General features: G+C 33.0%; 2 protein-coding genes across 2 annotated transcripts; one reads left to right on the forward strand and one right to left on the reverse strand.

Annotated features, from left to right (window-relative positions):
- Nucleotides 1-4180: 4180 nt before the first annotated feature.
- Nucleotides 4181-5142, forward strand: LOC133778583 (uncharacterized). The gene has a single exon (XM_062218555.1). It carries the CDS (start codon nt 4227-4229, stop codon nt 4908-4910), a length of 684 nt encoding a protein of 227 aa, XP_062074539.1. The 5' UTR covers nt 4181-4226; the 3' UTR covers nt 4911-5142.
- Nucleotides 5143-5200: 58 nt separating this feature from the next.
- Nucleotides 5201-10008, reverse strand: LOC133778582 (probable polygalacturonase). The gene is made up of 6 exons (XM_062218554.1): nt 9853-10008; nt 9078-9687; nt 7393-7513; nt 7028-7202; nt 6385-6455; nt 5201-5900 (listed from the first exon to the last, which is right to left on the reverse strand). Exons 2-6 carry the CDS (start codon nt 9411-9413, stop codon nt 5263-5265), a joined length of 1341 nt encoding a protein of 446 aa, XP_062074538.1. The 5' UTR covers nt 9414-9687; nt 9853-10008; the 3' UTR covers nt 5201-5262.
- Nucleotides 10009-12981: the final 2973 nt, after the last annotated feature.

Below are 12981 nucleotides of genomic sequence, written 5' to 3' on the forward strand. Positions count from 1 at the left end.
TATATTCTAAAAAACACAAGCTTCAAAAGAAAGAATGACACTCAAGGGTAGTCATCGATTCCTGCTCACAAAACCATTTAATTAATTAAATTCCAAAATCTGCATCTATTACATCAATTCTAATGCCCCGCAGTGAAGCCAACCAAATAGCTCTAGTTGTTGGACAGTTTCTAACAAAAGAATAGCCAATTCTTCTTCATGAATGCAAAGATTGTAGCCAGGTACCTAATAAAATAGCTCAAAATCCAACAATTTTAGTATATGCATCTAAGACCATCTCCAATGAAATATGTAAATATTGTGTTTTATTTAGCACAAAAAATTAATATATGGTATATTTGACACAATTTTGTAGTACTATGCTCCAATGCACTTTTGTAAAAGTTGATGCTAAAATTAATCTTTCATTAATGCTCATTAGATATTTATTGAAAATATACAAAAAAATAATATTTTTCTTTTATATTTTATTGTTAATAGTTAGAGATAATAATAAAATAATAAAGTATAAAGTCTAGTACTTAATGGTGATTATTAAAAGTAATACTAAAATAATAAAAAATTGTATAAAAGTAAATAAAAAAGTATAACATTTATAATGATCCAAAATATGTATCATACTTTGTTGTGTGCCAATTTTAACAATGCATCACCAATCTGTCATTCCATTAAATATGATCCAGACATAATATGATGCTTGTACCACTCACAGCCCCCGAATAAATTTTTATCGATGGCGAAAACTTAAATAATTGTATTGAATATACAAATATATATATTAGTAAAAACTTATTAAAGATTTTTTCTTTTCAAAAATGCCTTTTTTTTTTTACAAAAATATGGTTTTTATTACAAAAATGTCATCTTCCATAAATATGCATCATGTGTCCTCAGCACATACCAAACATCTAGTACACATATACCTTAAATATACTAAAACTTGAAGAAAAAAAAATTTAGTTTTTATTGCAAAAAATACAAATTTTTTATTACTTAAAACGATCTTCTAAAAATAAATTTCACACATACTCAACATTTACCACATTTTACCCAACATATACCAAAACCGTGAAGAAAAAAAATTAACAAGATCGGTATTTATTTATTTATTATTTTTTTTTTGTAAAAAATGGATCTAAGTTTCTCAAATTATTAAGGATATGGTAATATAGTGTTGACGCGGTTTTTCACCAATAGCGTATTACGAAAATTAGCTAGAATAAATTAGTGCTTAAGAGTAAACCGTAAGAAGAATAATGACTCTTAAAGATGCTTAGAATGGTATAGTAAGAACACTTGTTCCTTTTTACGTGGTTCGGATGCTAAAATCTCCCTAGTCCACGAGTCGATATTATTGTTGTATCTCTCTCTATATTTAGACATAGTATTTGCATTACACAGAGAAAACCCAACCCCTTTTCTATCCAATATCTTAGTATTTATAGAAGAACCATTCTCAGATAGGTGTTGGGGTTGTCACGTGAACATACATCCCTCTTTGTGACCTGTCATCTACAAAAGGTGAATATTACAATATATCTTAAGGTAAGGTCTAATCATTAGGTAGAAATGATCATGGGTCGCCTAGCGTAATCAGACACGTGATGTCTGATTACGCACGTTTATATACGTGTCTGAGAATTCAGGGATAAATGGACATGCGATGTCTGACCGCGCATGTTTATATATAACGTATCCAGCTTAATAAACTCGTGGGCATGGCAGGTGGTCAAAGGACTCCGATCTGAGCATAATGCCAGCCTGTGTCCCGGAGGCTGTAAGCTACATCCATCTCCACTTCGTACTTTAACGCTTCGTACTCCTCAGCTTGTGTTATTATCTGGGGGTCACACTGCCTTTGCCGATGAGATGTCATTTATGGGTCCCTCAGTCTTATTCTTAGATGATCCGGGCTGAATATCAGGGCGTACATATAGATATAAATAAAGAAATTTACATATTATATGCAAAAATTAAATGAAAAGGCTAAGTATGGGCATAAATGTATTTATTTATACAAAAATAGACTAAAATTAAATAAAATAAAAAAGCTTAGTATGGGCATAAATGTATTTATCTAACAAAAAAAAAAAAGAGTAGTAGTTACCCATAGTCCCACATTGAGTATGCTAGACGCATATACTCAAAACACCTCCTTTTATAAAGTGTGGATCAATATTTTTTGACAGAATATTTACAGTTTAATGAAAAATAATTTTTGACAGAGGTCAATTCATCATAAATTTTTTAATATATATATATAATTACATAAATTTATATATTAAATGGGAGCTCCATATATAATGTAAATTGTATAAATATTATAAGTAAAATTTTAATATGTATATATAATTACATAAATTTATAAAAGTTATAATTTGTTATTTTTTTTAATGATAATAGAAGTAGACTTTATAATAAATTTTTTTAATATATTAATAAATTTCTAAAGTTTATTAGTTGTTGACACATGATATGTGTGGTCTATGTCAACACTTATGATGCATTTGGTAGGAGAAGCTCAAAATAATATAATAGATGAATCTTATAAATTATTTGTGGAAACCAATGTATTATGATTAATAAGAAGGTTTATAAGTCACCTTTTTGAGAGGATTCAAGGTTTTATTTTTATGGTGTAATCTCATTTCTAGTATAATAATTTTCTAATACTTAAAAAAATCATACCAAACATGAGAATATTACCATTTTCATTCAAAGATTACACCATATTAAACAACCCTTTAAAAGGTTAATTAATATTGAAAAATTCATGGGGTAACAAAATATAAACGAATAAGGATCGTTATATGACATCTTAAAATATCCAATATCACATGTTATGGTAAATCACAATTAGTATAATTTAATAACGAGTAAATTATAATACATAGAAGTTACATTATGCAATCTTGAGTACCTTAAGGTGCTAATTGAGGTATTCTAAATACAAGGGACTTTTGTTGTTAAATTTTTTTTATTCATAACTTATGTGCAATGAATTTAAAAAGCTAAAAGAGAAATGTTAAGGGGCACCGCAAGTAATTGGCATAGCAGTGCACTTCAATATCGCATCTCATACATTTGAATTTAATAAGGGGGTGTATGTTTTAAGTAGTTGAGTTATGTTGGAAAGTGTAAAGGGACTTAGGATGAAAGTAATATTAAATTCTTATATACAAAATGATTTATTTTACCTTTAAAATACATGTGAGGTCCACACAAATTATTAACTTTACCTCTTTAAAATTTGAACCAAATATAGAAGGAAGGGTTTTAGATTCTCATTCATATCTTTATTTTACTCCATACCAAACACCACCTAAGTATCTAAGTATTATGATGTATAATGCTTACCTTTACACTAGGGGTGAGCATTGGGCGAGTTGGTCGGGTTACAAAACATTTTTACCCGTCCAATGTCATAATTTGGTTAGCAAAAGTGACCTATAACTTGCCCAATTAAGAAAAAAAAAATTTTAACCCGTCCAATAATTTGGACGGGTTGGTCGGGTTAACCCGCCCAAACTGAAATTGTATTTTTTTTTTGCAGATTGATCGGGTCAACCCGCCCAAACAAAAGTGGTATTTTTTGTTTTATATTTTTGTAATTTTTTTCTTTTAAATACTAGTACTAATAATGTGAAGTTTATCATTTTAAGCTTAAAACAATATTTTAAATTTATAATAAAAAAATTAAAACAAAACTTAATTAATTTATATATTTATTTGAATATATTAAAAATAATAAATTTTTAATTGGGCGGGTTGATAATTATTTTCAACCCGCCCAATGTAACAATTGGGCGGTTTAAATTTTGGTCGGTTTATTCGGGTTACGTTTTTTTACGATTTTTTCAAGTTGATTTGAGCGGATTATTCAGGTTGAGCGGGTTGTAAAAATTTCTGCAGAACCCTACTTTACACTAATTGTCTATTTATATCTTTCTCATTTCATAGAATTTTTCAAGGGAAATTTAAAGAATAATAATTTCCAAAGGCTAGACCCGACCACTCAGCGAGCGGCAAGACTCTTCCCTCCCTCTCTCTCCACCGACCACGTTCCCCCCGTCGTTCACTCCATCCTCTAAGTCAAAACTCTAGGCTCCATTTTTCCACTCCCAATCACATTCCGCCACGTGTACAATCTAACTTCATACACGTATTTATATGTAACGCGTTCTTTGAATTTTCTCTGCAAGTTTCAGAAACCGCTCTTCGTCGCCATGGCCAGACTCGCTCTCGCTCTCGCCCTCTCCTTCACCCTTGTCTGCTTCTTCTTCGCCTTCTCTCATGCTACCTTTCCCTTAGATCCTGCCCTAGACGACGTCGTCGAAAAAGACTTGCCCGGATCGGCATCGGACTCGGACTCCAAGGTCTCCAATAATATCTTCCTACCCAGCCAGAAACCCGACTCCGACCCGGATGCTATTAAAACCCAAACACTCGTCGTATCCGAGCAGCTCCAGGATGATCCCAAGCTGACCGTCATCTCTTTCCGTCCAATCAACGACCGCCACTTTCCCAGGCGTCCGTTTCCGTTGACTTTCCGTCACGGCCACGGCCGCCGCTGCGGCCACCATCACCATCGGTTGAGGCGATCGGATCCGATCGTGCGATCCTACGGAAACGACATGATCATGTCCGACGACGTGAGCTCCGAGCCCGCGCTCAGAGGTGGAGTCCGCCACCAGATCCCTACCCGGTTGACTGAGTTTCACCGCGTCGAACCAAGTTTCGAATTCGGCCAAGACCTAACCGAGCTTCCCCACCACCACCACCACCACCACGACCATGGTCACCACCACCATGACCACGAAGATGAAGCTGAGCATGAGGAGAGAGAACACCACCATCGTCACGGCGGTGGTTTTCTGAGGAGTTTCCGTAAGTTTCTGAACCACCTTTGAATCCATGGTTGAGAAATAAAGAACCAATATAGGTGACTCTTACGTTTTACTTTCCAGTCTTTTCTTATCCTTATATGAGACTACTTGTGTTTTGTATATTAAAAAGCATCCATTAGTGATGTAGAAGAATCTGCTATTACACATATCATTATTATGATAAACTCGTTTGTTGTGTTTGGGAATTGTTTTCTTTATTTCTTGTATGAAAATGAATAAATGGACGTTTTTAGAAGTGAATATTCTTCGAAATACAGATAAAGACACAAATTTGCTATGCATAACCAAAAGACTAGAACATATATATATGTAGGATAAATAGGCATTAATTAAACTATTACATCAAGAGATTTGTTTAGTAATCAGAACAAGAACCTATTTGTTGGCCACTGCTGAGCTGAGTACACGGCCAAGGGCTCACCATCCGTGAAGCCCCGACCACGTCGGAGCATTGCCAAGATGGTGTTCTTAGTTCGGCTGTGCCGTGGAGGTTGACATTCGAAAGACAAACTCGGGTAAAAGGAGAGTTCTTCAGGCCTCTTATTAGACCTGCCTGTATAACCCCAACTCCCCAAACATCATTAAAGGTGATGCCTTTCACTATTGGGAGAGCATTTGGGTTGAATTTGTCGTCCGGGTGATCCCCAACGTCTCCGGCGATCTTTATTCCCTTCCGGGCATTCTCCATATAGACATTAGAGAATGTTAAGTTCCTTATGAACCCTCCCCTGCCTGTGTTTGTCTTTACGTGGATGCCAACTCCCATGTTGAAAAGGTTTATGTGTTCTGCAAAGACATTCTCCACCCCACCGGAGGTTTCGCTTCCGATGGCGATTCCAGCAAACGGGGATGACCCTGACACCCTACGGATCGTGATGTGTGAGCTACGGCGGCCATAAGCGATTCCGTATTGATCCCATCCACTCTTTACAGCCACGAGATCATCTCCGGTGGATATGTAGGAGTCCTCTATGCAGACGTTGGAGCTGGAATCTGTATGTATGAATTGCCAAGATGCATATAATTTTAGAATTTCATGTTCTTCATAACTAACTAATTTAGGGAACACAATTAGTGATGGAGGGATGACCATTGTAGTGGCCATTGTCATATCATCATCACAAGAACTACAAAATGAATATAGTCGTTGTCTGATGTAACAATACCACGGCAGGCTCTATCCTAGGTCTAGGGGATAGATGTTGCATCCACCCACTATAGAAATTAGAAAGGTATAGCTAGTTTTTAGAATCAGAAGCAACAAAATCATGCACGTACACAATTTCACATAGCTTAGTGCGTACAAATATAAGGACAATAAAATATGCTCGAGTAAAGCCCAATTTTTGATCAGATGCACCAGCTACTAAACAAGTAAAATGAAGGGAAGGCTGCAAAGATTTTGTCACTAGTCTATCAACTCCAATCAACATGGGGTCATTTGTGTAAAGACAAAAAATGAGTTACTGGTACTTGCCTGGGTCGATTCCATCAGTGTTTGGAGAGTCACGTGGAGCTAATATTGTAACATAGCGGACGACAACATTGCTGCATGTGAGAAGAAACTCGTCAAAATTCAGATTAGAGATACTGTTGTTGCAGATTTGCAGTCTTCCCATAAATTATGTGAGGCTAGTGTCATTGTACAGTGTGTAATAAGGAGCTGTTTAATTAACCTAATATGGGTTATTATGGTTTTACAACATTCCCAGCAGACTAAATTAAAGAAACTTACTTGTTAAAAAAGAAGTATTTTGCAAAGAGACGGAATAACAACACAAGCACAATGTAAACATTTTTCAATCACAAATTTCGAAAACTTGCTATTAAGTTAGAAAAATGGAACACTTTGAAACTATAAGAATTGCATATAACTAGAGCTGTATGGAGTATCGAGGTATCAGTTGGTTTAATCGTGTAATGATCTTATCTACAATACTAAAATTATTCATGACAGTAAAAGATGTTTTAATACCAAAACTTATTCACATCGCTTGTATAAAAAGTGAAAAATTCATGACTAACAACATTGTAGAAATGTGTATTACGAGTTCTTGAGTGTGTATATATCTTATGCACAACATTTTTTTTTAGTGTAAAACTAAGAAGCTGAATATTACCTGCAATAAACAGGGTGAATGTTCCAGAAGGGAGAGTTCTGCAAGATGACATTTGATATAATAATGTTTTTAGAATTCATGAATTCAATTATATTTGGTCTAGTATATTGCAAAGTTCTTTGTCTCCACATGTTCCACCAAACATCTCCTTGGCCATCAATGGTACCATTTTCACCTGTGCAGATAAAACGGTAAAATTGAAAAGCACATCTTTTGCTATAAATATCGTTTGCAATACAAACACAAATTTTGCACAATAGAACATCATCTAAACACCAAAAATTCTCGTGTACTTTTTAATTAGAGGCGTTATTCACCATTTTAAGTTATCACTTACAGCTAAGGAAGTCCCTATAGTTACCTACCAGTAATAACCACATCATGAAGTCCATCTCCATGAATAAAGCTCAAATACCTTCCACCAGGGAGCTCCCTCCCTCTTCCATAAGAGGGCAAGGGGGCAACTAAAGGCCAACTTGATGTATCCTGAAGCATCAACAAGGGAAATTTTGTAAAAACAGAACACAAAAAATGACAGAATAGCCAAAAGTCAAATTAGCATCAAGCTGGATTTCCAATTTCAATACAGTTCATAATTATATTAGGGATGAGAAACGTTTACATAGTATTAAAGAATTCAGCATCTACAGAATGTCATAAACATGCAACTGCCCACAATTCAAATCCGAATTCCAATAATAAAGTAAAGAAACTTTTGAAGAAATCATCATACAGGGGCCTGCTCAAGTGATTAGGTGGGTGAGTGTGTGTGAGTGGTGGTGAGTTCAAGTCCCCTTAATCTTAATGTATTAAAAACAAAGGGCCTAGAACAAATCTGCAATAGGGAAAAATCGTATACTATATGAAACACCTACGAGACTGAGAATGGACGTAATTCATATTCAATTCACGTCAAATATTAAAGTTACCAACTTCTTTCTGATCCAAATTATTCGCATACAATTTATTTTGTCAAGTTTATCCACCTTAAATTTATAGTAAAAGGTTAAACCACCAATATTTTGCCACCTACATTTTCCAAATCCTAAATCTAAATTCATGCCACTCATAACATCCAACGATCAGAAATACAACCTCATCCCCTCACCTCAGTAAACAAATTTTTTTTTGGACAGAATCACATTAAGATGGCGAAGACATGTGCATTATACTTACCCAGCTCACAGCAATACGTGAGGATTTTTTTTGTTGTCACGAGTACAGCACTAGAAGTTATCACAACAAGCATCAATACAATACACAATATGGGCATGATGATATCCAGGCCACGTGACCATCTTAAATGGGCCTAAAGACCGATATTGACCCATGTCGTAGTAAACAATGATATTTTAACTAAGTCGTAGTGTTACATAACATTTTATCTAATTGCAGAATAATGTAGCTTAATAATATAAAATAAAAAACTAGAGCCAACACAAGTATGTTGTGGAGAAAAAAAATGAAAAATAAAAAGGAATTTTCCGAATTCTGATCCACACCTTCAACTTGATGCGTTAGTGCAGCCAGAGATATTCTAATCTTAAAATAATGATTTCTAATTTAATAATTTTAAAAGAGAACAGGGGCCACAAACTAGCTGTCTAACTATCTTTATGCTTATATTGCCAAATGCACCCATGTTACTCCATAACCCACCATTTCCGTTCCCTTTCAAGCTTGGACCCACATCTTGCCTCATCAAGATTATCTTAGTAGCACACAATCTAGTTTAGTTGGATAGGGCCAGAAGGAAAAGAGTGACAACTATGCCAGCTTAGCCTTTCCCATAAGCACCATATAGTTATGTCTTATGACCAAAACCCAGGGCTCTAATTTGTCACAATTTTTACCCTTTAATATCATTAACAAGAGAACGAAACAACAAGAACAAACAAGTGATACTTAAACTGGGAAATCAGTAATCACATTCATTACCAAGAATAATGAATCAAAATAAGTGTTGAAACTTACTAAAAATGTAGTAAACAAATCCCATTAAGCTTAAAATACTAATATACGAGACAAGAGTGTATGTAGTGTTATGTACCTGAGTGGCTTTGATAACAGCACCTCTGGCCAAATACAGAGTCATATGGCTAGTGAGGTTAAAGCTCTCTGTTAAGTACACCCCAGGTGGTATGTAAAGAAGCGTGCCACCTGGTCGTCTCAGATGCTCAATCCGATAAATCGCCTCACGAAACGCCTTAGTATTAAGCGTTCGTCCATCACCGACACCCCCAAAGTCCGCAATCGAAATCTTGTCGTTTCGGTACGTCATTGGTACTATCCCGGAGCACGTTATCACTTCCGCCGCCGAGAGAGAGCTCAACAACGGAGCCACGGCATAGAGGCAGAGCAAAAACGACCCCACAAATCGAAGCATTTTTATAAATATTAAAAAAAAAAAAGTGTATTACGCAGGCTTGTAGAAAGACTAGAGGAAATTTCGAAGGTTCGTAGCTTGGATTTTCCCGAGAAAATCAGCTAAAGAGTGACAAATGGAAAATTACAAAAAGTGCTTTAACGAGAAGAAAATATTAGAAAAATGAGAGAGAACAATGATTCGGGTTACAAGATTTGGGAATAATTATAAAAAAGGAAAAGTGCAAAACAAATCAATGGAGCATTTGATTAAAGATTATATGCGGTGTGTAGATCTGCAAAATGCTCCAAATAGAAAATCCAAAAAAGGAAGATGCATTAATACAAATTAACTCAATACAGAAGCCAAGAGGCAATCAAGAAAGAAAGCTGTACTGCAACATAGACATATTTACAAGAAAAGATTCAGAACTTGAAAAAAGAATAATAAAGAAAAAAACCTGTGAGCTTTTGAGCTTGGTTCTGAGCTCTAATGGCGGCCGAAGAGGTTTAAAGGCAGCTATAGATAGACAGTTTTCTCACAACTAAAAATATCACTTGTAGTAGACTTAACTCACTGTACCACTCAAACTAATTCTGAATAAATAAATAAATAAAATTAAAAATGCTATGTATTCAATTCACTATTTATTTTTGCGTAGGACAGAGCTCCTCCTCGTGAGTAGAGCCGTTACGTATTGAAAGTGATTTTTTTTTTTTCTGCCTAAATTTATGTCTTTACCATAATTATTAGAACAAAAGTCATCTTCATAATCTATACTTTTTTTATGTAACTATTTTATAATAATAATAAGGTAATGGATGAAGAATTAGTCTCAATGTTTCTTTTACTCTATCCATCCAAATTCTTGATCAAAACTCCCATTTTTTTTTATTTTGCCTCGTAATTTTACATTACATCCCACACGTGAGTTTTTCTATATATTTTTTTACATCATTTAAATATTATATTAATTATTATTTAATAATTAAAATTAAAAAATAAAAAATTAGCTAATAAAAAAGAGAAAGGAAAAAATATAAAAAAAATATTAAAAAATGTTTACATATTGATTGAAGTTAGCTACATTTAGTGTATAAATCATTGATTTTAGTGCAAAGCTATTATAGATAAATATTTAAATGAGCCAATGGAGACAATAATAAGCATTTTAGCTATTTTTTTTTACCTTTGGACTAATTTAGAACAACCATTTGGACTCATTTTAAGGGCATCTCCAACTCATAACATCATATATAGTGTTGCACCAATACCAAAACTAAATAATCTTAGCAATATATTTTTTTCTATTTCAACCACAATACAAAAAATTACATCAAAAAGTATATTTTTTTAATAAAATAATATATATAAGAGATAAATATATGTATATATTTTTTAAAAGAGATAAGATTTATATATATATTAAAATAAGAAGAAAAAAAAGTTTTTTGCTGTATATCGTATTAGAGTTGGGTTGGAGTCGGCGTAAGAGCACTCACACCTTCAAAAATAGTTGAATAATATTTTATTCATATTTTGTTAATGTGTATAATTCATAAGGGAATTTTAAGGTGGGAGTGTCACTTTTGCTCCTATTCATAATAGTGTTTTTACTTTCGATATTATGATCTAAATATTTTTGTATAATGTTGTACATTGTAATTATAGTATGCATATCACTAATTTTCAAAAAATTCAAATAATTTATACTGTCGAAGAAAAAGCTCAAAATTGTCAGATGTACGCATATAAAAAAATAAATATGTGTGTAATGACCGTTTGAACTTTATTTTCAGCATTATAAGTTATTTGGATTTTCAAAAAATGAGTGGGATGCATGATGTAACTACAACGCACATCATCATATAAAAAATGATTATAATTTATCATCATGGCAAAAATAGAGATTTCTCTATTAGTAGAGGTAAAAGTGGTATCCTGCTATAGAATTGTCTATATTAAAATATATATTATTGAAAGAATATAGAATAAAATTAGAGAAGTTAATTTATAATGTAATGTAAAAAAGTGATGTAAAATAAATAAAAAATGAGATTCTAGTAATGTATTTCGAAAAATAAAGAAAGATATTGATGTGAGTGCTCGAGCACTTTAACCCTTAACCCTTGAGAAAGTTGATGAATATTGGATTTTTTAAAAGACTATTCAATAAAGTAATTATAAGAATACTAATGATTAGTTTTTTTTTTGTTATAATTATTAATATTTAATCGAGATAATTATTTTTATGTTGTATTACCATACAAGTTCATTAATTACGAATATTTTTCAGTTGGATAATTTGGAGTGAGAAATACAAAATAATAAATGTATAGAGCGTGAATATTAAATACATACTCAGTCTAAATTTATTGCTGAAGAAAATGAAATCTATGGTGGCTTACTACTTGTGGTGTACAATGCATGCACTTGCACACAAGGCATGATCAGATGATCCAACGGTCAAAAAGAGCTCTTAAATGAGCTTTGTCAATTGTAATAGAAATTAAATGAGTTGCAAAACACTAGATTGTAACTGCTTACGATTTCCTTTGGCTTGGTTTCATTATTGAGATTATGATGTATCGATATATTTTGACTAATTTTTCTTCTTTGTGTGGTGTCGGTGAGAAAATACCAAATTTAGTAAAATAATATTAGAGCTTAAATTGGAAAAATAATAATTACAAATGTTGACATGAAATGTTGTAATTAATGTTACTTGTAAATGTTAAATGCATATGTTGCTGGTTGTTTTTACAATTCATTATATGTATTTACTACAATTCATATTATTACAATTAAAAACCCCTCGGATGGTTAGGGCGTACTTGAGGGTCTTACCCACCCCAGATTCGATCCGCTGCGAAGTCATTTACCTACTTGGGGCCACTGGGGCGATCTCCAGCTGCAGTGATGTGCTGGCAGTCCAATGTGACTTGCCGATGTCACTCAGTTGCAGGCAGTAATGTGCTGGCACTTGGCACCAGGGCCTCGTGGGATTAGTGGGGGTGGGGCCCCTGATACCCACGGTTACCAAAAAAAATATATTATTACAATTAAATACTTAATATTTTATTTTTACCGCAAAAATAATCAATTTTCAAGATATATTAAAATAAATACATAATTGTTTTTCTTCACGGCAAAATTATTTTACCAATATTTTTTCTATTGGAGACATATATCACTTTGTAATTTAGATATTTTTATCCTTAAATTATATATTTTTTAAATTTGTATTAATTTAAAATATCTTTTTAATTCATTTTTCTAATTAATTTTTTTTTAAATATGAAATAGACCGATTACAGATGACAAATGTTTACTTAGTCAACATGATAAGGTACTTAGAGAAATAATATTTTAGCAACTTTAATTATTTTTACCACAAAAAAAAATTAAGTATTTATCTTTAACCTATATTAAGCATTGAGTATTTTTATCATAAAAATAAAATATTAAGTATTTAACTGTAATAAGTATAAAATATTGAGTATTTACGACTCAGATGCTACAACAATTTTACTAAAACTTAAAAAAAAAATCAAGACCAACCTTAATAATCTTAGTAAGGTTTTATGGT

This window comes from Humulus lupulus, chromosome 5, assembly GCF_963169125.1.
Source record: "Humulus lupulus chromosome 5, drHumLupu1.1, whole genome shotgun sequence".
Classification (NCBI taxonomy): Eukaryota; Viridiplantae; Streptophyta; class Magnoliopsida; order Rosales; family Cannabaceae; genus Humulus; species Humulus lupulus.

Coding starts and splice junctions, on each gene's coding strand:
- LOC133778583 (XM_062218555.1), top strand. CDS start 4,227: ATGGCCAGACTCGCTCTCGCTCTCGCCCTCTCCTTCACCCTTGTCTGC.
- LOC133778582 (XM_062218554.1), bottom strand. CDS start 9,413: ATGCTTCGATTTGTGGGGTCGTTTTTGCTCTGCCTCTATGCCGTGGCT. Junction 7,203..7,392: donor TCATGATGTGGTTATTACTG/GTAGGTAACTAT, acceptor TTATCTGCACAG/GTGAAAATGGTACCATTGAT. Junction 5,901..6,384: donor CACTGATGGAATCGACCCAG/GCAAGTACCAGT, acceptor TCATACATACAG/ATTCCAGCTCCAACGTCTGC.